The 22,781-nt window shown below is 43.5% G+C and overlaps 3 protein-coding genes across 3 annotated transcripts in view; 2 read left to right on the top strand and 1 right to left on the bottom strand.

The window, feature by feature from the left end:
• LOC310734812 (uncharacterized protein) overlaps positions 1-22,781 on the top strand; it is a 62,924-nt gene that overhangs the window by 37,111 nt on the left and 3,032 nt on the right. The window contains exon 2 of the mRNA XM_083557234.1: positions 22,484-22,771. Coding sequence (XP_083413360.1) covers positions 22,519-22,771 — 253 coding nt within the window. The 5' untranslated portion in view covers positions 22,484-22,518. The remainder of the gene's footprint in view (positions 1-22,483; positions 22,772-22,781) is intronic.
• kbtbd2 (kelch repeat and BTB (POZ) domain containing 2) lies at positions 1,536-12,204 on the bottom strand. The gene is made up of 5 exons (XM_083557235.1): positions 11,613-12,204; positions 9,643-10,039; positions 9,288-9,453; positions 3,807-6,389; positions 1,536-3,763 (listed from the first exon to the last, which is right to left on the bottom strand). Exons 2-4 carry the CDS (start codon positions 9,813-9,815, stop codon positions 4,767-4,769), a joined length of 1,962 nt encoding a protein of 653 aa, XP_083413361.1. The 5' UTR covers positions 9,816-10,039; positions 11,613-12,204; the 3' UTR covers positions 1,536-3,763; positions 3,807-4,766.
• On the top strand, positions 14,913-20,780 carry LOC310734814 (bucky ball-like). The gene is made up of 6 exons (XM_083557236.1): positions 14,913-15,097; positions 17,002-17,151; positions 17,256-18,533; positions 18,729-18,833; positions 19,076-19,210; positions 20,421-20,780. The coding sequence occupies exons 1-6, from the start codon at positions 15,091-15,093 to the stop codon at positions 20,450-20,452; spliced, it is 1,707 nt and encodes a 568-aa protein (XP_083413362.1). The 5' UTR covers positions 14,913-15,090; the 3' UTR covers positions 20,453-20,780.

Genomic DNA, 22,781 nt, shown 5'->3' on the forward strand with positions numbered 1-22,781 from the left:
GATCTCATGACCTGCTTTAATACTTACCTCAGGTCCTGTATATATGAACCATACAAACAGATCCACAAAAACAGAGCCATCAAAATTACATCAAAATCCAGATCATTTGTTTTTCAGCAGCAGATCAACGATCCTGCATCCGTACTTATCGGTTGTGTGGTTTTATTTTAAATTGTCATTAATTGTTTTAACTGTGTATGGTGGCCTTTAGTCAAGTGTATTGTTTTATTATTATAAAAAAATATATATATATATTCAAATATTAATACTTGTGAAAACATTTTTAGGCCAAAAACAAATTTACCCAACCCTATCTGAGTTTGTTGGAGAACGAAGCGAGACAGAACTGTGGAAAAGCAAGCAATCGGAATTCGTCAACCAACAAACCAATCAACTAACTAACCGCTCAGTGAAACAACCAAATAAACCAATCAATCAATCGAGCAACCAACCAGTTAATCAGTCGATCAACTATAAATCAGCCAACAAATGAAACAAAACCATACAGTAAACAAGCCACAGAACGGAAATGGCCGAGAGTAAAACATGACGCCGCCATCACCGTGCTTCAGAATCCTGAGAAACATGTTAACGGAAAAGACTACTAAAGAAAGAACAGTCTGAAATATTGTATATCGTACATTGTAATATGGGTTTTTAAAACTTAAAAGTGGGTTCTTAAAAGTAATAACATGCTGAGCAGAAAAGTTACATCTGATCTAATCGATGGTTGTAATATTACTCTTGCAGACTTAATAAGGATATTTTGGAATGTGCCCAAATGTGTTTGTTGTTGTTTCCCCCCCCCCGGAGTCACACCCACAATCTGTTTGAAATTCGTTGCTACATTCCTGAACTTTCCTCATGCAGTCATTAAATCCAAACACTTTTACAGAAAAAACCCCCATAGAATTCCATAAAACAATATTAACCATAAAAATGGCATTGTAAAATTACTTCCTGGACTAATAATATATATATATATGTACTTTTACCACAAAACCAAGACCAAAAAGCTGAAAAGTGACAGCTGCATGTTCATAAATTTAGTACAAATCATTAAAAACCAAACCATGAGGTTTGTTGAGAGATTTTAGAGACATTTGTAACTGTTTTTAACCTGTTACAATAAACCCGAGAGCAGGAACCCACTTTTGCGGACCTTCTACAAGCAATCATAGATAAAGTATTATTCTTAAATATTTTTTTGAAATTGGAAAATTGCTGCGGTTTCTTCTTTTAGCTGCTCCCATTAGGGGGCGCCACAGCAAATCTTCCCTTTCCATACCCCCAGTCCTCTACATCTGCCTCTTTCAAACCAACCACCTGCATGTCCTCCTTTCACCACATCCATAAACGCTTTCCAGGTCCGATTACGTGAAGAAGAGGAGCCTCGAAGGAAAGAGAATTCTTAAGTTCTCTTCAGATCTTCGCCCTCTTCCTGAAGATGAAAACTGTATTGCTGTGCAGGGGCATAAACTTTTGCACCCAGGCATAGTGAGGCGGTGAAAAGAAAAAACACGACAGAGACAGAGTGTTTGTGAGGTGTTTAATAATAAATTAAAGGTGTGTGTGCAGTACAGTGCTGAGGGACTGGCTGAGTGTATGTCAGAACTCTACATCATTGCACTCAGTAACTAGTTAAACCGTACATTACCCACAATCCCTCTGTTATAGTGGCAAAGGCTCTGACCATTAAACCCTCCCAAACACACTCACACACTCTGGTAACAGTAAACTTCTAGAATTCTTGCATTTCCATCAACTGCTGCACTGTGGAATATTGTGGCGAGGACCTCGTGGGCTTCGTCCCAGACAAGGTATCAGACGACTCGGCACAGTGATGGGCTGCATTCCAAACCGCATGCCCTCGCACTAAATGTCAGAATGGAGACAGTTGAGTGTTTGGCAGAAGACTCGGGCTCGGGTGGCGTCCCGAACCAGGGGTCAGGACACTGGTTGAGTCTCAAACCGCTACACTTGCACCATGTAACAAAACGGTAGAACATCAAACGTCTTGGCAAGATGAGTGTTCCACAAGCAACACGGGGAAAAAAAGCCTGGACAGCTAGAGCGCGTCTCAAATCCTTTAAAAACGCCTAAACCGCATACCAGTGCAAAGCGAGTTTTCAGCCAGCCGGCCAGTAACCACAAAGCTCGCATTTTTCTAGGTTACAGATGTTAGCCATCAAGCTAGGCGTAGACCGCTTTTCCTTTCCGTTACCAGCACTTTCTAACAGACTTTTGTTTGGTTTTAGGGGTTAGACAAGCTTTTTGGGCTGCGTGCATCAAAATAGTGGTTACTATTTGGTGAAATCAGGTAAGCTAGCAGGCGAAGCATTTTGGATGATAAAGCATGTCCATTACTTTGAGCTACCATCATCTAGACACACTCTGATTAAATGTTTCCTCAGGCCCGACCAAGCTGTGCATGTTTTCCTACATGACAAAAAAACATTTTAGTGTTGGATGGGGATGATTGGTAGGTGGGAGGTGGGAGCTCAGTGGATAAGATGTTGGACTTCTGATCAATAGGTCATGAGTTCAAATCCAACTACCACCAAGCTGCCACTGCTGGGCCCTCAACCCTCAACTGCTCAGATGTATGAATGAGATAATTGTAAGTCAATCGGGATAAGGGCATTGCCAAATGCCACAAATGTTGGTATGGAAGCCCACCAGCTCGCTGGTTAGTAAAAGTAATTAGTGGACAAAATGATTCCAACCGTTTGCTAACCTAAATTCTTGGGGGAAGTTGTAGCTCAGTGGTTAAGGCTCTGGGATTACTGATCAGTTGGGGTTCAAGCCCCAATCTCACCAAGCTGCCACTCTTGGGCCCATGACCAGGGCCCCATAATCCTTATTGCTGACCCCTGTGCTCTTCAGCTTCAGCCGAGATATGCGAAGAAATAACTCTTACTATGCAGTATTGTAAACGTGACTAAGCCTCTTTGTTTATTTTCTGTGCTAACTAACCAACATCAACCCGAGGACCTTGCTTAGTTGGTATGAGTATCTCCTCTCACACTATTTCTACTGCAGAGTATGCACCGTTTTGATACATCACTGGATTGGGACACGTCCCTTTGCCAAAGCTAAAACACTTCAACACTTTACCAACGCTTTTTACAATTTGGCCAAATGGCAGATTCCCTTGTGTAAAAGAAGGGCAAGGGCTCAAATGTATGTCCCCTAGCATAGGACATACATTCTCATTTCCAGTATGCACTGATTTGGTGCTAGCATGCATGCTAGAGAAACCGATCAGCCACTTTATGTTGCGTCAGTATGGTACTTTTTCCGCTAAACCGTTGAAGTCAGTCACCGCTGTATCAAACCACCTCGGTCGACTTATAAAGAAAAAATGACTGACGTACCGTGATCTGAAAAGCTCTTCGGGCACGCGCCGCCATGTCTTCCTGTCGAGGCTGGGTGGGGGAGGAAGTGTTCAGCTTAGCAAAACTAGGCCGGCGATGGGTAAAGTTTAGTGCAGCCTCGAGCTACGCGTTTAGCGAACATTGATCGGCCGTTCTTTTGCAGACGTTCACGTCAGACATTTTAACGCAGAGCTAAAGAGATGAAAGGAATGGCTAGTTTTGATGTCACAACCATCTTATGAATAGATTTCAAACTGATAAGCAGTTTTGCAGAATGAGCACTCGATGGAAATGCATGTGATTGGCGGAGACGCACTGAGGATCGGAGCTGACAGGTTTACATAAAAAAAAAAACTTTTACATGACCGAACCTGCAGTCACACTTCCTTCCTGTTTAAAATAAACAAACAAACAAACAAAAAAAAAAACGCCCTACGCGTGCACACACGTACACGGCAGCCATATTGTGGAAGATTGGAAAGCAAGTGCATCGTCATTATCGATTGAGAAATGAAAAATACTTAATTAATGCAATAATGTACAGTAGAAATCAGTCCGTGGAGCGACGACGAGATCGGCTTTACACCATCGACTGCATCATACATACATACATACATACACATGGTCAGTGGTGACATCACAGGAGGGGGGGGATGGGCCATCATTGAGGGACACCCACATTTCCACAGTCTAAAAATAGTTTTTTTTTTTTTTTTTTGTAACGTTAAGAGATCAATCCCAAATGGCTGCATGTTCTGCCTACACTTAACACCGACTAGCTTTCAGGTCGAAGATGTGCTAAACGTGAGCACCTTGGAACGTGGATTCGAGAGGACCAAACTGAAATTGTCCAGCCGTTTGCTACCTTGGGCTTATTGTTCCCTTTCTTCTTGTCCCCACCGCACCCCCCTCATCAGCAAACCTGTTAAACAATAATGCTTAAATGCTACACATCCGTGTCGAATGCTTGTTACCGTTTCTTTTCACCTCACAAATAAGTTAAACATGACGGGGTAGATTACAGATGGATCCGGTGATCGTTCATCACTCGTTGAGCAGAACACCTCAGATTCTAATGAAACGCTGATGGGTATGTGCTAAAGTGCCTCGACCGGCTTTTTAGGGTTCCCAGCCAGTCGCCGTTTCTCCTTGAACGTGCCCACCAAGACAGCTGCGCACTAATGACTTTGGACATCATTAACAATTTGGGAGGTCTTCACCTCGTTTAGGAAGTCACCTCGAAAAACAAAGGCTTTGACCTGAAATAGCCGCCTGTTACTGAAAGGTAAACATCCTCCACGTTTCGAAAGGGCCACCGCTTCTGTACAGATCGAACGTGGGCCAGCAGCCGTTACAGTCTTACAGTCAGGATTTCAAAACGGCCTACTTTTATAAATCTGGCAACTCTAGAGTTTCTCCGTCCGTACTAAACTCGCCCTCATCATCGTGTGGGAACGGGCAGGCGGGTGGTTTCCACGGCAACTCTGTGAGGCAGGAGGGGTAGAGCTTGGCGACAACAAGGCGGAAGCGGTTGCCAAGGCGGCCTAAAGCTCGGTGGGGAATGGGCTGAGGGCGGAGCCACCTCTCTCGGGTTGCATCGTAACGTATTAGCGCGTAGCCTCCGTGACGTTCGCGCACAAACAAACACAGCGCATCGAGCAAAACCAGAGCGCGCGCGCACACCTCGGATACAGCCGCGACATCACCGTCGGCAACAGGCACCGGAGCGACCGTTCGCCATCCGTCCCTGCGTGCATCGTAAATCTCCATAGCACCGTCTCCTGCTCCGCTAACGTAGAAAATGAGGTCACCATGAACAGCAGCAGTGGCAGTGGCAGGAAAAAAGGAGGCAGAGCCCAAACAGCTTCGTTGTCTTTGCGCCATTATTTCCGTCCAGGCGTCATTACGTGGCGAGTAGCAAAACATAGCATCATGGACGACAATGTAAACGCAGTCGTTAACAGCTACAGCGGCCATGTTGTTTTGGCTCAAGGAGCTATGGGTCGGCATCGGGCTTGTCGCACTCCATTCATCTCTCCTGCGATCGTAACGTTCCATCGTGACATCGTCGTCATGGCTTCCACCAATGTCGTCACAGCCTCCTCCTCCGATGGCATACACAAATCCATGGCAGAAGACAAGCGTGGGCCGTAAACGTGGGCTCAACATGGTTGCTTTGGCCACCCATGAGTTCTGCTGCGCATCCAACCAGTAGAAACTCTGGACCGCCTTCCATTTGCCATTTTTGATGGGCTGTTCTCCTCCAGAGATAAACACATCGTTATCGGGCGTGACGAGGATTCCGAATCTGCGCAAGCCATCCGGGGGGCTAGTTAGCTTGTACACCTTTTCAGCTTGAGGGCTGTAGCATGTAATCACATGTTGTGAATCGTCGTTACTGCTATGCAAGTGATGTAAAGGTAAATCGTCGTCGTTATTGTTGCTCGGGGAGCGACGCAAATGCAAATTGTTGAATTCGCTTGGAGGGCGATGTAAGTCATGATTGTTATAATCGCTTGCTGGATCGGTGTCCACGAAAATGAGCATTTCCTCTTTCGTCATGCCTAATCTTGGTTTAAAGAACTTGGGCATGGATTTATACAATCCCTGGATGACGATGGACTTGTGATTTTGTGGTAAGCCACGGAACCAGGCTCGCTGCGTGATCTCGGCCAAGGCGTCGACGCGCACGAGGCTCAGCACGGCCGACAGGTGACGCTCTCTGTGCGCAGCATCGTGCTCAAGCCACAGCGCGGCCGCCTGGCGCACGGTCTCTTCGCGTTCCACATCCAGTGCATCACTGCCCAGCAGTTCCAGTAGCAGTGTGTGAGAAAGCTGAAGGAAGGCCTCTCCTCGACACACATGCCGGAAGTTTAGTTCCACCACACGCTGTGCGCTGCGCTTCAGCTCTGGACACCCGAATGCGTCGGCCAAACTTAGTATACGCACACAGTTCTCCACCGAGAGTGAGCGCAGGAGAAAGTCCCGACAAGCAGCCACCACAGAATCCACCTTAGAAACAGAAACAGAACACAATTATTTTTTGTTGAAATACTGTCTCTATATAAGCAACCACAGCAGACAATAGCTGGGTACGTAACCAAGCCAGGCAGTCCCAAGGTAAGCAGTGAAGCCTGGGAGTCTCCTGTGCATATCTATTTCATTATGTCCAGAGATAAGAAATAAAATAGTTAAGTCAAGATAGATACTCGGCTCAAGCAAGCAAGTAATTAGACCAGTCTCTACCTAAGTAACAAAAACAGACAATATGTACGTAGCCAGAGCAAACATGGGTAAATGTCCAGACCTATAACCAAGTCAGTCTTTAAGTAAGTATACAGGCCAGACAGTCTTATGCAAGTAGCAAAAGCAGACAGGCCAAGGGATCCCAGGCTCCAAGGCCAATAACCAGGGCAGATCCTGGGTCAGTAACCAGGGCAGACAGGCTCCTACATCAATAACCAGGGCAGATCCTGGGTCAGTAACCAAGGCAGACAGGCTCCTGGGTCAGTAACCAAGGCAGACAGGCTCCTGGGTCAGTAACCAGGGCAGATCCTGGGTCAGTAACCAAGGCAGACAGGCTCCTACATCAATAACCAGGGCAGATCCTGGGTCAGTAAGCAGGGCAGACAGGCTCCTGGGTCAGTAACCTAGGCAGACAGGCTCCTACATCAATAACCAGGGCAGATCCTGGGTCAGTAACCAGGGCAGACAGGCTCCTGGGTCAGTAACCAGGGCAGACAGGCTCCTGGGTCAGTAACCAGGGCAGACAGGCTCCTGGGTCAGTAACCAGGGCAGACAGGCTCCTGGGTCAGTAACCAAGGCAGACAGGCTCCTGGGTCAGTAACCAAGGCAGACAGGCTCCTGGGTCAGTAACCAGGGCAGATCCTGGGTCAGTAACCAAGGCAGACAGGCTCCTACATCAATAACCAGGGCAGATCCTGGGTCAGTAAGCAGGGCAGACAGGCTCCTGGGTCAGTAACCTAGGCAGACAGGCTCCTGGGTCAGTAACCTGGGCAGACAGGCTCCTGGGTCAGTAACCAGGGCAGACAGGCTCCTGGGTCAGTAACCAGGGCAGACAGGCTCCTGGGTCAGTAACCAGGGCAGACAGGCTCCTGGGTCAGTAACCAGGGCAGACAGGCTCCTGGGTCAGTAACCAGGGCAGACAGGCTCCTGGGTCAGTAACCAGGGCAGACAGGCTCCTGGGTCAGTAACCAGGGCAGACAGGCTCCTGGGTCAGTAACCAGGGCAGACAGGCTCCTGGGTCAGTAACCAGGGCAGACAGGCTCCTGGGTCAGTAACCAGGGCAGACAGGCTCCTGGGTCAGTAACCAGGGCAGACAGGCTCCTACATCAATAGCCAGGGCAGTTCCTGGGTCAGTAACCAGGGCAGACAGGCTCCTACATCAATAGCCAGGGCAGACAGGCTCCTGGGTCAATAACCAGGGCAGACAGGATCCTGGGTCAATAACCAGGGCAGATCCTGAGTCAGTAACGAGGGCAGACAGGCTCCTGGGTCAGTAACGAGGGCAGACAGGCTCCTGGGTCAGTAACGAGGGCAGACAGGCTCCTGGGTCAGTAACGAGGGCAGACAGGCTCCTGGGTCAGTAACGAGGGCAGACAGGCTCCTGGGTCAGTAACCGGAAAAGACAGACTCTAGAAAAGTAACCTGAGCAGTCCATCTCTGGGTATTAGGTCAGACAGATTCTAGGCAAGTAACCAGGGCACACAGTGTTCTAATAAAGTAACCAGGACAGACAGACTGATAAGTAAAAAATAAGAGCATACAGTCTCCTAATTAAGTAACTAAAGAATACAGTATTACAGTACAGTGGTGCTACCAGTCTTGAGGAGAGTCCCTAGGTATGTAACCAGAATGGACAGTACTTTGGCAAGTAGGCAGGGCACAGTCAGCAGGCCAGCCACCAAAACCAACTGACCCCAATGAGTACATGTTAGGGCTGGGCGATATGGCCTAAAAAAATAATAATAATAATAATAATAATAATAAAAAAAAATTTTAAATCCCCGAATTTTGCACAAAAAAAACGATTTGCGATTTAAATCGATTTTTCCCCCCCCTGCTTAAAATCAATCTGCATATGACAAAGAAAATGTTCAAATGAAGTTTTAACTTTATTAAATAAAGTTTATTTACCCTTATGGGATTATAACCCACTTTGGGTTAAAGTGCAATCAGAAAACAACAAGCCAAAAATACAAGATGGCTCCCTGCCTTTGTAAATTGTGAAAATAGAATGTAACATAACATAAAATGAGCAAACCTACAAAGAAAAATGTTTTATGAGTGTTTGAATGTGGAACATGGTTAAAAATGCACCTGAAGTTTTCGTTCGAGTTCGTTCAAAACTATGGAAGCCCAGAGGGGAGCGTCGGCGGACATCAAAGAGAAACCCGATTTCTATTAAAACAGATCGATGTGAACTACACATTCGAGTTAATCGATAAAATCGATTTATCGCCCAGCCCTAGTACATGTAAATTAAAACTTTTTTTCATTTGCTCAAATTCATGCAACAGTCTATTCAATTCATTGACAGGCAGTCCCCTGCAAATCAGGCAGTTCGTGCAGAATAAACAGTCCTAAAGCAAGTAACCAACAATCAGTCCCTTGACATGAAATTGGAAAATAGTTCACCAGGAATCAGTCAGTAGTCAGTCTGCCAGAAACAGGGGTGACCAAGCTTTTCTGCAAGGTGTGGGCAGGGTGTGGGTGCAGATTTTCATTCTAATCAAGCAAAATTGGACACCCCCTGCCACGAATAACCACATCGAAAGTAACTTGGACAGTCTGTGACCAGGTCACTGTCACTGGATAAGTAAATATGTGTGTGTGTGTGTGTGTGTGTGTGTGTGTGTGTGTGTGTGTGTGTGTGTGTGTGTGTTTTACCTGTAGAAAACAAGCCGTTTCATAGAGTACCTCCACAGTACTGTGTGTAATTTCCAGGTTTCCTGTGTAAGCGTATTCAATGATGGTCTGCAGTGTTATGGGATCCACGTTCCTCAAGTGGACATGTGACTGTTTGCTCTCGCTTAGCCCACTCATAAACATTGCCCTGAAACGCACACAAAAGTAGAAATCGATTTTACAGTACCCTTTCCCACTCAAAACGTTTTACTGTCTACAAACATCAAGAACAATCCAGACTTTCAGAAACCTCGGGAGTGCTATTTACAGAAACACATCATTTTTTGGGTGCGTTTGAGGTGCGCATTCAACTTTTCCAACTTCCCTACAGTCCTACCTGAAGTAGGAGCTGCATGTGGCCAGCATAATTTTATGGCAGTGGAACTCGTGGTCCTCCACCAAAAGCGTGATGTCGGTTAGTAACTTTTCATCATAAAACAACTTGAGCTGGTCGAGAACAGAGAGAGCGAACTGCGAGTTCGCTGAGCGGGATTCCCCTTCCTCCGTCATCCTCTCGTCCCATCAGTCAAAATAAAAATGCGAAAAATCTTTACACTTTAACGTCTAGCCGGAGGGAGAAAAAAAAAAAAAAAGTCTTCAATTGTCACAAGTCCGGGCAACAACAGGAGATAAATAAAAGTCGGTCTAATTGTCGTCTTTCCCGAGTGTGAGGTAGAAGGAAAGATGGCGACTCGGCCGCAATGTCAGTGCTGCGTGAGGTCCGATGTGTGTGTCTGTAAACAAAAAAATCAGAAAAATCAGAAAAACGCATACGATCGTGCAGAATTCCTCACGGGCGTTCATCATCATCAAAAACTCCATGTAAACCCTGCAAGCGTGAAAGAAAAGATACAAAGCCAGGAAAGAGATCGATACCGTTTCAAGGATTTGAAAACAGAATGAGGGAAAGACAGACTGAGCCTGACAGAGACAGAACGAGACAGAAACCGGCAGAAAGAGACAGCGAGACCAACGGAGAGAGAGGCAGTGAAACAGACAGAGAGACACACACACAAAGACAGACTAAAGGAGAGAGAGTGACCGAGAAAGACAGACAGAGAGAGACTGGCAGAGAGACAGTCAGAAAGAGGTACTGACAGAATGACGGAGAAACTTTGAGACAGAAAGAAAAACAAACTGGCAGAAAACAGACAGAGAGAACAACAGAGAAACTGACAGACAGACAGACAGAATGACAGGGACTGAGACAAAAAGACAGAGACTGAGACAGAAACAGACTGAAAGAGAAAGAGAGTCAGACAGACAGAATGACAAAGGGTGACAGAGAGAAAGAATGATGGAGATCTGAGACAAAAAGACAGACTGACAAAGAAAAACTGACAAAGTAAGAGAGAGAAACAGACAGACAAAAAGACAGAGACTGACAGAAAGAGAGAGACAGACAGACAAAAAGACAGAGACTGACAGAGAGAGAGAGACAGACAGACAAAAAGACAGAGACTGACAGAGAGAGAGAGACAGACAGACAAAAAGACAGAGACTGACAGAGAGAGAGAGAGAGAGAGAGAGAGAGACAGACAGACAAAAAGACAGAGACTGACAGAGAGAGAGACAGACAGACAGACAGAATGACAAAGACAAACAAAAAGAGATCAACAGTCTGACAAACTGGAGAGACAGACAGAATGACAAAGGGTGACAGAGAAAAAGAAGACAGACAGAAAGAATGACAGGGACTGAGACAAAGGACAGGCTGACAAAGAAAGAGAGAGACAGACAGACAGACAAAAAGACAGAGACAGACTGAAAGAGAGAAAAAGATGGACAAAATGACAAAGACGGACAGACAAAAATACAGAGAGGCTGATAGATGGAATGACAAAGACTGAGACAAAAAGAGAGATTGACAGACAGACGCACGCCTCCAGCACGTGGCCCATAAATTCTCTCTCTATTATATTCAGTCTCATCAGAATCCTTCAAATTGTTTCTCCTCATTAAACACTGATATAAACCTCAGTGTTGATCGCAGCTAAACCCCAGTGTGTGTGTGTGTGTGTGTCACACTAACAACCCTTTGATTTTGTATTCTCACACACACACACACAGAGCCAAACCTCCACACTTTCAGCAGAAACACGGCTTCAGAAGGTGCGGCTCCGCCCGAGATACCGCGTTTATAGGAAAATAAACAACAGAATACAATTTTTTTATAAATAAATAAATAAATGAGAAAATTAATAAATACCCGAGAACTACATCAGCGTTATAACTCGGGTATGATACACGGATCAGGAGGATTAGCATTAGCCGAGTTTCACTTAAAAACACACACTGGGTTCTTACCTGAGATCCGCAAAACGACTCAAATCTCTCCGAATATCCACCGTTTCAAAAAATTATCCGAGAAATAAAACCGGATTTGTAATGTTCATTGTTGTTATTATGGCGCCCAATACCCCAGCACAAGCTAGCGATAAGATTAGCACAGCCGCTAGCGCGCTAGCCGTTTGCTAGCAAACAATTCGGATTACCTAAAATAAAATAAAAAACGTGCATTCGTACAAGTCAGAAACGAACCGTAAACGACTCATTGTGCCAAACTGTGCATTTTTACCCTGCAACAAAAATATATATTTATTCCTGTTTATTCTTTCAGTGAGTGCTATATGAAGCTAAGTCGAAAAAAAAGATGAAACCGCCCGTAAAGGGATAAACGTGATCCTGAAGAATATTCAGCGTTTTTTAATGTATTATTTATTATTATAATTTGTATTAATGTCCCAGAGTGTAAACTCGAATAAAAAGTAAACCGAAGAAGTGAGCTCGAATCAGCTATATCATTATTTATAATAATAACAGTCAGAAGACTGAACCGGAACGAGGTGATTCGCGGAGTCGAGCAAAAAAAAAAAAGGAGTCGGTTCCTACTGTCGGTTCAGCGCGCATGCGCAGGAGGAGAACGAGAACGCAATGGGGGCCCAAGCACTGCAGTCATGAGTGGGGTTTTTCCAACTTGGTCTTGCAAGAACAATACCAAACTGTATTAATTGAAATGGAAATAAAAGCTGGCATGGGGTTTCCCCTTGTTTAGAAACAGTAGAAACAGTATTTGCCTTCAAATGTACTTAAGAATCCAAAGTGCTACGATTTATTATAACTATAATGTTCCTATGATCACTTTTATCACAAAACTCTTTACTTAATCAACTCAGTGTATGTGTAAAGACTGTAATGCGACTCTCAGCACACCGATCTATTAATAGAACGATATTAAACACTGATATCTATTTGTCATGCGCCAAATGCTGTTTACATAGTAACCAGTCGATCATTAAGCTTTGTATGGCAGATACTGTACAGATACTGTATAATAACATAAGGTACAATGGCAAGCAAATGAAGAAGAAACCAAGTCTGGCAGTTCCATATGGTAGCACCAAAAAAAATACAGTCAATACATAATCTATATATTCCCTCTTCTAAAACCTGCCCAACTATTAGCTCATACGCCACCTTATAACCAATATAATGGTACCCATCCATCGCTATGCCATCAAATTAACGTGATTTACTCATACACACAAGCCTGTTAACGATTCTCCAACACGGAAACCACCGCAAAAACCCGTCTGTTCTTCCAACATTCATTACTCTCGACAAATCACGCCTTTGGAAGTTAAAAGCGAGGCCCATTGCTCTCAATGATGCGTCAAATATGCCGATTCGGATTCTAATCTACATCATTGAAATATACTGTTTTACATGTAATGTAGAAACACATAATAATGCAAAAGGTAAAAAAAAACGTTTTATTCTCTTAAAATACTCCACACAACCGAAAGCCTTATTCGGGCGGGATTTGTTTATCAGATAGCAAATAATTTTTTTTTTACATGTCGTCTCCTTTTTTACAGACAGCAATAAAATGACTAGTAGGGAGATTCTAGCAGGTTGTGTTCTGTGACCCGTGTCAGGTTTTAACCGACGATCTTAACGTGTATGTACGCGAAGTTCGCTGCGATTAGCATAGCAGTTGCTAGCGCTCGGCAAACCCATTTGGCACACCTTAGTTTGTCTTATCATTATGATGTAATGATGCGAAATATTTACACGGTTCATGTAAATGACTAGAAGAGCTTAAATGCTTTATGTAGTAAATTAATAAAAAAACCCGAAGTGTATATTTGATTGAGCTTCCTGAGGTAAAATTCCTATTATTTTGCAAGAACTCACTAAACAAACTTACTTTGGGATTTGGATGTATATTTGGGAAGCGGTAGCTCGGCGGTCAAAGCTCTAAAATGCTAATCGAAGCGCCAGCATCACCATGGTGCCACTCTTGGGGCCCTTAAACAAGGCCCTTAACCCTCAGTGCTCCAGGGGTGCTGTATCATGGCTGACGATGCAGTCCGACCCCAGATTTCTTACATCATGGGATACGCACATATCAAATTTCAAACATCGTCTGAACAATCAGATTTGTGGTATACAACATTGTTTTTCTCGAACACCCATATATCAGTTTTACACACTGTAGAACCCTGGAGTTTAGGGGTGAGCACGAGGACTCAGGAGGCAGCAGACCCTCCGTGAAGATTTGTCTGCATAGCCTAGAAGTCTAGAAGTTAGAATTTTTGAAGGAATGAGAAAAACATGATCATAGCTAATTATTATTTTACAGTGTAGCCCAGCTAATAACGTGATGGCCAAGGAAGAAGAAGAAGCTGGTTCAGAATTCCTTTCATACCTTTTTATCTTTCTTTACATTTGTTTTTATTGTTGACTTTAGTTGAAGGTAAATTAATATACACATATGAGTAAATATTTAAAAGTACTGATAACAGATTTTGTATGAATAAAAAGGTCGGAAAATAAATTTGGTTCAAGTGCTTTTTTTTTTACTGCCCAGCAGTGGGCGCCACTCACTCACTTAATAGTCGATTTTTTTTAATTATTATTATTATTTATCATTTTTTATGGTGAATTTTATTATTATTATTATTATTATTATTAAAAAATACTGAACGTTTCTCAGTGCTTTAATAATCAGCAACAATATTAATTTTTTTTTTAATTTGGAAATTTCACCTCTTGTGAATCATATCATTTGACTCACCAATAAGTATCGACCCTTTCGACTCTTATACGCCCCCCCAACAAGTTGTTGTTTATGACTAAACTGGCTGTAATTGATCTCCAAACAACAAACAGTTGATCAAGTGAACAAAAACCGTACCTTTCTTTGTATTTGCCCTGCTTTAAACGTTCACATAAAAGAACCGACTCATCGAGCCGACTCATTTGACACGTTACTCATTTTTGGTCTATAAAAAAAATGGTAAAATGCATATGATTAACACGAATGATTAATAAAGAATGTGAATTCAAGAATCTTGAATCTTTACTTGCCTGTAATGAAAATATGATCTGTCCATAAAGAATGTATATATAATTAAAGAATTATAATAAATAAAATGTTGCAAATGCATCTTTATGATTTTATTCTCACTATTTCTTTATTAAAAAAAAAACTAAAAAAGAAACATATTTTTGCTTATGATATCCCTTATGAATACTTATGAGCACATTTCTCAGGGTTGCAGTAGCTCCAAAACAGGGGTAGGGGGAACTCATAAGTGGTCACAGGTGAGAATAATAAAACTCAACCCAACTTCCAAGGTCGGTATCCGTGTGCTTTTTTTCCGACTCGCAATTTAGCAAATGATTCCACTTTTGGATTGGTTTGAACCTACTGGGAAAGCACACGTTCATATGTGGCATCTGCATCTGGGTAACTTTATAACCTGCAAGTGAATAAGCCATGGAAGGTAAATACTACAAGTTTGTTACTATAATAAACAAAATATTGACAGCACTTAATTCTCATAATCCATTTATGTACCTCATTGATGTCTGTGAATGTGGAAATATTTAGCATATAATGATGTGTGTATATATATATATATATTTTTTTGTTTTTTAGTGTGTAACTATAAGAATTGCTCCTTGTACAGTGCAGTGAATATCTCATGAGATTAAACAGTGTTTAAACAGTGGCCTGGATTGACACAAGTTTAAGACTGATTTGTTTGGTACACTTTGGGGCTGGTTGCCAGATTGGTCAGACTGCTTCTGAGTGGTCAGGTTTTTGTTTGATTCGATGATGATGATGATGGTGGTTTTGGGTACGTCCAGGCCAGTTGGGTTAACAGTCTTTGTTGGAAAATCAGGTATAGTCTGTTTTTATTTATTGGGATTATATTCGAGTCACAGGTGGCGCCTGGCTGGTCAGCCTGGTTCTTGCAAGTCCAGTGGACTAGCCGTGATACCCAGTGAATCTGGTTCTTGCTGGTCTGGATGATTAGACTACATCTAGCTTGTCAGATTTGTTTGGTTCGATTGCATCACAGGTTATTGATATCTACAGGCTGGTTGGTTTGACTGAATGACTCCCTGGATCCTGTAGGTCATTCCTGTTTTTATTAAGGTTGATGGATTATGGCAGGTTCTGGACAGGCTACCTCCAGCATGTTTTGTACACTTTGCGGCTGGCATAGGTTTGCCAGGTTGGTCAGATCGCTTCTGGGTGGTCAGGTTTGTTTGACTTTAATTTTAGTACAGGCCAGTTGATTTTAAAGATCTAGTTTAGTCGTTTTCAATTAATGTGATGATATTTGATTTGTCAGGCTGGTTCTTGCAAGTCTAGTGGACTAGTCCTGATACACAGTGGGTCTGGTTCTTGCTTTTGTAGTTGGTCAGAGTACAGCTGATCAGGTTTGTATCAGTGTTATACAGTTTATTTTGTTATTGAAGTTTGACGGATTCTGCAGACATACAGGCTGGATCTGAACCGGATGGTCAGGCTAGGTTTGATTGGTCTGATGGTGTTAGATGTCGGGGACACCTTCTGGCTGGTCAGGTTGGTCAGACTACATCTAGCTTGTCAGGTTACATCAGGCTGGTCAGGTTTGTTTGGTTTGTTTGTATCTGTATGTATTTGTTTTTTTTCACCTATCTACAGGCTAGTTGGTTTGACTGAATGACTGCTTGGTTCTAGCTGGTCATGCTCATTTTCATGGGGTTTGGTGTATATTGGACACATACAGGCTGGTTCTGGACTGGATGATCAGGCTACCTCTAGGATGTCATGCTAGGTTTAATTGGTCTGATGGTGTTAGATGATGGAGACACATACAGGTTGATTCTTGCTGGTCAGGTTTCCTAGCCTGGTTAGTGAAACTGGTTCTTGCTGGTGTGAAGAGTCAGATCACATCTGCCTGGTCAGCTTTGTTTGGTCTGATTGTATCTGTGGTGTTTGATATCTACAGGCTAGTTTGATTGACTTAATAATTGCCTGGTTGTTGCAGGTCATGTCCGGCTAGATTTGATTGGGTTGACTAGCCTGGTTGGTGAGATTAGTTCTGGCTGGTCAGACTTGTTTGGTTTAATGATATTAGAGGGGTATTGGACACCTACGGGATGTTTTTTCATGGTCCTGCAAAACATCTCATGATGGTCTAAGCTGTCTAACCCTGAAAAACATTATTCAGATGGAAGTAAGGGCATGGGAAATTTTAGAAGAGTGTTGCAGAAATTTCTTTATTACTCTTTTTATTGTTAAAGAAATCGATGAATCTGTATAATAACTTCTTTTTATTTAGTTTGTTTTGGTATGGTGAATAATGTATTTGTTTGTCATTCTAGTTCTTTTTCTCTGTGTTTTGTGCAACAGAGCCAAGCAAACCCTCTCAGCCCATGTTGGGTGAACGTTCGGGCAGTCATCCCAGGCCATTCTTCTATGTCCAACCAGCAGGGCAGCCATTTTACACATATCAATGGCACATGAATCAGCCTTACAGCCAGCATGGCTTCCCTGGATCGGGTAAGACATGGCAATCCATGATGGATGTCAACAAATTTAACACATGTAAGAAAATGTTCATAATTTGCGTGGCTTCTAATGGTTGCTCTCATTTGCCTTCTCAGCCTTCCATTTCGGTCGCCCCTACATGCTGCCTTATTCCTACCTGCAGTATCCTGGTTACATCCTGCCTCACGCCGCCATGCACCCTGTGGACTACCGCAGGATACACGAGCGACACTTTCAGCACGCCCCTGGATGTGAAGCCACTCTCCGACAGTACCAGCACGGCCAAATGGTTCCAAGAGAGACAACGTGCGTAGGAGCCCAAACGGACCCGAGCGAAGCCTTAAATAAACTTATGGAGTGTTTGGACCAGCTGCGTGCCAGCGACAGTTCTCAAACCTCAGGAAGTCTGTCACCTTTAACCAAGGAACAAATGTGTGAGGAAGAAAGTGGAAGCATGGGAAAGAAAGTAACGAGCAACTCCAACATGGCGGAGGATGATAGAGATACAACTTGTAGTCGTGTTGAACACGTCACTCAAGAGGAGGAATCATCTCTGGCTTCAGGGAAGGAAGAAGAAAAGAACGAGGTAGTGTACCAAGACTGCTCAGAGAGCCACTCGGACTCACAAAGCGCTAATGAGAAAAACCCGAACGAGAAGGTCCAAGATGAAAAGGAGATCGAATGGAAGGGTTGTCTCATCCGTCGACCTTCATCTCAGTCCTCTCCTGCATGCTCGTCTTCAACCCGAAAGGCTGAAGATCAAAGTGCAATCCAGCAAGCACAAGATATTTCATGCTGTATCCTCCACTTGCCATTTGAGAAGGTGCTGTCTTCTGGTGTTTATGGAGCCAGCATTTCTTCCCCGTCGCTTGGGTCACCAATAAATTACACTTATCGCCCCCCTCAGCTAGCTCATGAGCGTGTCAGCGTTTTAAGTCCCTCCCTGGACGAGCTGTCGTCGCACGACGAGCTCATCTCCACCGATATAGACGACATCGACCTGTTTCCGACGCGAATCTACACCCGAGGGAAACTCGCAGAGGTCGCGTCCAGGAGATGCCACAGTTCCGACCTGTGCTTGCTGTATCCGAAGAGACTGACATGCACCACTTGCGGATCTCACACCTTCAAAGAGCTGAACAGGGCCAAAACGTGCCATTACGATGATGTGGAAGATTCGGACGAGGTCGAGGCCCAGCGACGCCTCCGAAACGCAGCTGGGAAGGGTCACGTGACTAGGAGAACACACTCGCAGTCGAAGCACAAATTCAGAGCTTCACATCACCGAGAAAAGGCCGAAAGTCAGCATGATTCGTCGCGTTCTGAGCTTTTTTGCTACGAGACATGCACGTGCTCGACGGGGAAGAGCCCCAAAGCGGCTACCGCTCGCCAAGGTAAAATGTTCAGAGCAGCTCTTAGTTTTCTCAAGAAGACCACAAAGAAAAGAAAAAGGCACATTTATTTCCCACATGATTAAAAAGAACGAATGAATGAAGTGTCTGGGGACACAGTTCTAGTGAAGGGGAAGATTTAGGTGGCTGGGTCTGATGATTATGATTGCTCGATTGACTTGAGTCCTTTTGTTCCAGCGGAGCGATGGTGCAGAGCAACCTCAGATCAGCTCCCGAGGGACGGCGTTGGCGTGAACACCAGATCAAAAGCATGCCGAGCTCAGCCGTTACCGCAGCGACCACGTAACCAGCACTCTTCTCTTACCCTTCATTTGTCTTCGTTTCATTCTAGTAGGAGTAATTAACATCTGACCAGGAGAATTCTCATGCGTCTGGCGAACTTCATCATTCGTTGACCATCCTCAAAAATGCCGAGCAGAACCTTATGCACTAACAGTCTCGTTTATTAGTCATAGAGCAATAAGTGATGAGTACACTGTGTGTGTGTGTGTGTGTGTGTGTGTGTGTGTGTGTGTGTGGTACAGAAAGACTGACGCAGAGAAAAGCTCGCTTTAAGCCACCGGTGTGTCAGGGTTCCAGAAACGACGAAGAGGACGATAACGATGAGCGTGAGGATGAAGAGGAAGAGCAGGAAGTGGTTCAGTACCACAGGACAAAAGGTGTGAATCCCGAACCGCAGTTCACTCGTATTTTCTTTCTTTTTTTCTTTTTTTCTTTTTTTTTTAAATGGAACTAATCTGCGTCTTCATTCACTAAACTGCATTTGTTTAATTAAGTGTCTATTCTGCACAGACGCTTTTATATTTATTGAATCTTTACTGAAAGATACCACAGTGGACTTTTTTGGTGATTTTGTCCACTGCATGCTGTTTGCTTCCTTCCTTCTTTCCCTCCATACTTAGTTCCTGTGAAAAAATGCCTTGTCACACACAGACACACACACACACACACACACACGCACAGACGCACGCACGCACAGACAGACAGACACACGCACAGACGCACGCACGCACAGACACACGCACAGACGCACGCACGCACAGACAGACAGACACACGCACAGACAGACAGACACACGCACAGACAGACAGACACACGCACAGACAGACAGACACACGCACAGACAGACAGACACACGCACAGACAGACAGACACACGCACAGACAGACAGACACACGCACAGACAGACAGACACACGCACAGACAGACAGACAGACAGACACACGCACAGACAGACAGACAGACGCACGCACAGACAGACAGACAGACGCACGCACAGACAGACAGACAGACGCACGCACAGACAGACAGACAGACGCACGCACGCACAGACAGACAGACAGACGCACGCACGCACGCACAGACAGACAGACGCACGCACGCACAGACAGACAGACAGACGCACGCACGCACGCACAGACAGACAGACGCACGCACGCACAGACAGACAGACGCACGCACGCACGCACAGACAGACACACGCACGCACGCACGCACAGACAGACAGACACACGCACGCACGCACAGACAGACAGACACACGCACGCACGCACAGACAGACAGACACACGCACGCACAGACAGATAGATAGATATAAGTTCTTAATTATGAAAAACAAAACCATAGATTGTTTTTGGTAATTAAGAACTTCTTTCTTTCTTTCTTTTAAACCTGTGCTTTTTTTTCCTTTATTTATTTATTTATTTATTTATTTATTTACATTTTTGATCATCTAGTATTTATTCAAAGCTGTTGTTTCTCTCTTTTACAATGAGCTCCCTCTCTCTCTCTTTTCTGGAAGTTCTCTAATGTAATTTGCTGCAGTTTATACTTCTTTCACGCCGAATTCCTCTTTTTTCCTCTTCACAGGAGCCACTATAAGAGGTGGAGCTCGATGCTAAACGTCACTACAGTTCACCTGGTCGTCCAGATAGACAATAAAACCACATGCTGCATTTGTTTTTTTTGTTTTTCCTGTGTGTTTGCATTTGATGGAAGTTTTGGATTTGGAGTTTTTGGGTTGCACGGTCGCCACGGTTACCGTATGAAACCTAGCTGCACCTTCTGCACCTGTGTTCATATTCGATTTAACGCCTCTTTATTATAATCTTTTTCCTGCTCAGCCACTTTATTTCACTGGCAGTGTTTCAAAACTGATGATAATAAGAAGAAGAAAAATGTGTCTGGATTCTCTGTACATATTCTAATAAAGCATTTATATGGGTGACACCAAGGAGTTTCTCTGCTTCTTTGCATATTTTAAATATATTGTAATTAAAATGCTAATAAAACAGTTCCTTAGGAGCAAAAGTTAGCAAACTGTATTTTCTGTGTTGCTGAGGTGGAACCATCAAGGAATCTGTATCAGTATCTTTTACTAGATAGAGTTCAGTGGTACAGATGTTCTCAAAAAGGTTGTGAGCTCAAATCCCAGCACCACCAAGCTGCCATTGGTGGTCTCTAGCCTGAGTATGAATATTAGTGTCTGCCAAATGCTATAAATGTATGTGTAATCCACTCTTTGGAGGCGATTTTGTGCAGCTTGGGATGGTTTCTCATCAACACCTTGGGTGGTTCCATGAAATTCCGGAGTAAGAACGGGCGCTTTGAGGATGGATTGGACTGTAGTTAATGTCAACAGTCTCCTACACTGACTCAGGACTACTTTTCGCTTCTGATCATCATCATTGTACCCTGCAAAATTGTATATCTGCTACAAATGGACTAGCAGCAACCCAGATGAGGATGGGTTCCCTATTAAGTCCGGTTCTTCTCAAGGTTTCTTCCTTATACCGTCTCGGGGAGTTTTTCCTTCATCAGGGACAAACTTACACTTATAAAGAACATCTTCACTTTTAATCACCACATTATCTGTGTAAAGCTGCTTTGAGACAATGTTAATTGTTAAAAGCGCAACACAAATAGAATTGAATTGAATTGAATTAATCGAGCAACAAAGTACCTTTTGGTACATTTCAGAAGGTTTTTAGCCTGAGTATGAATATTTGTTTTAAAAGATTCTTCCCTGCCATGATGCTTCATCTAAAACATCTAGGAAAATCTTCTCTACAAATACAGGTGTCAGTTAATCCTTGATATTCAGCAAAAATGCAGATGTAAGTATTTCATGAGAAAACCAGAGCCCTGGGTGAAGAAATCTGGGCGGTAAAACCAGACTCGAATCATTATATGTGTAGAAGAGAAAAGAAAGACGGAACTGAGGGTGTTTACATGATGTTTAGTATGTAACACATTGGGAATTGGAGTCTTGGGAGGAGCACAAAATATTGTGTTCATGATTACAGCAGCAGCTCTCAGGAAAAGATTCTTGGCTGATATTAGACACCTGAGATTTCCCATCTACTGTTACATGATATTTCTGTCTGGACGATAGATAGATAGATAGATAGATAGATAGATAGATAGATAGATAGATAGATAGATAGATAGATAGATAGATAGATGCTACCTTATTTGCTAAACTATTGCATGTGATCTAGTTTTTTTTATTTTATTTTTTTATTATATATCATTTATTTTTTATATAATAAAAAAATCCAGAATCTCAGTAAAATATCATTCAGCAAATTAGTTGTATTATATTTTATAATCTGCTAAAAGAAATATGTAAAACTATATTCTCAATAATTTCCTGTTCAAGTCGACAGACAATATTTAAGCTGTGTTGATTAGTTGTATTCAAATTGTTGCTCGACCAATCACAGGACTTGCTTGGAGCCAATCACTGATGCGGCCTCGTTATTTAAACTCAGGTGAAGCAAACCCTTGTTTGGGTATTGGTCTTTGTTTAAGACAGAAGTTGTTTGTGTGAGTGTGTCTGCAGAGACTGTTTATTTTAAGACTTTGTTTGTTTTAGCAGCTTTGCTAATTAATATTAACAACTAAAAGTTTGCTGTTTTTTTCCCCCTCAGTTTTCTCCCTTGCCTCTTGCTCAAAGGCTGAAGATATGGTTGTTGCAGCTTCCCATAATCCACCTGGATTTGAACCTTATGCCCAAAGTGTTCCTTCTGGGGTGAATCCGATGCAAGGAGCTCGACATGCAGGACCTACTCACTACAGACCCCCCAATCTCAATCACCCGGACCGTCAACAGCAAGGCAACTGGCCGTTTTTCTATGTTCAACCCCCGCAACCTTACATGCCTTGCCAGTGGCCCATGCCTATGAGTTATGTTCCTTATGGAGGCTTCCCTGGGATGGGTAAGTTGCT

Source organism: Silurus aristotelis, assembly GCF_946808225.1.
Source record: "Silurus aristotelis genome assembly, chromosome: 12".
NCBI lineage: Eukaryota > Metazoa > Chordata > Actinopteri > Siluriformes > Siluridae > Silurus > Silurus aristotelis.

Coding starts and splice junctions, on each gene's coding strand:
- kbtbd2 (XM_083557235.1), bottom strand. CDS start 9,815: ATGACGGAGGAAGGGGAATCCCGCTCAGCGAACTCGCAGTTCGCTCTC. Junction 9,454..9,642: donor ACATGCAGCTCCTACTTCAG/GTAGGACTGTAG, acceptor TGTGCGTTTCAG/GGCAATGTTTATGAGTGGGC. Junction 6,390..9,287: donor AAACGGCTTGTTTTCTACAG/GTAAAACACACA, acceptor TCTGTTTCTAAG/GTGGATTCTGTGGTGGCTGC.
- LOC310734814 (XM_083557236.1), top strand. Junction 17,152..17,255: donor GCATGGCTTCCCTGGATCGG/GTAAGACATGGC, acceptor TTGCCTTCTCAG/CCTTCCATTTCGGTCGCCCC. Junction 19,211..20,420: donor TCAGTACCACAGGACAAAAG/GTGTGAATCCCG, acceptor TCCTCTTCACAG/GAGCCACTATAAGAGGTGGA.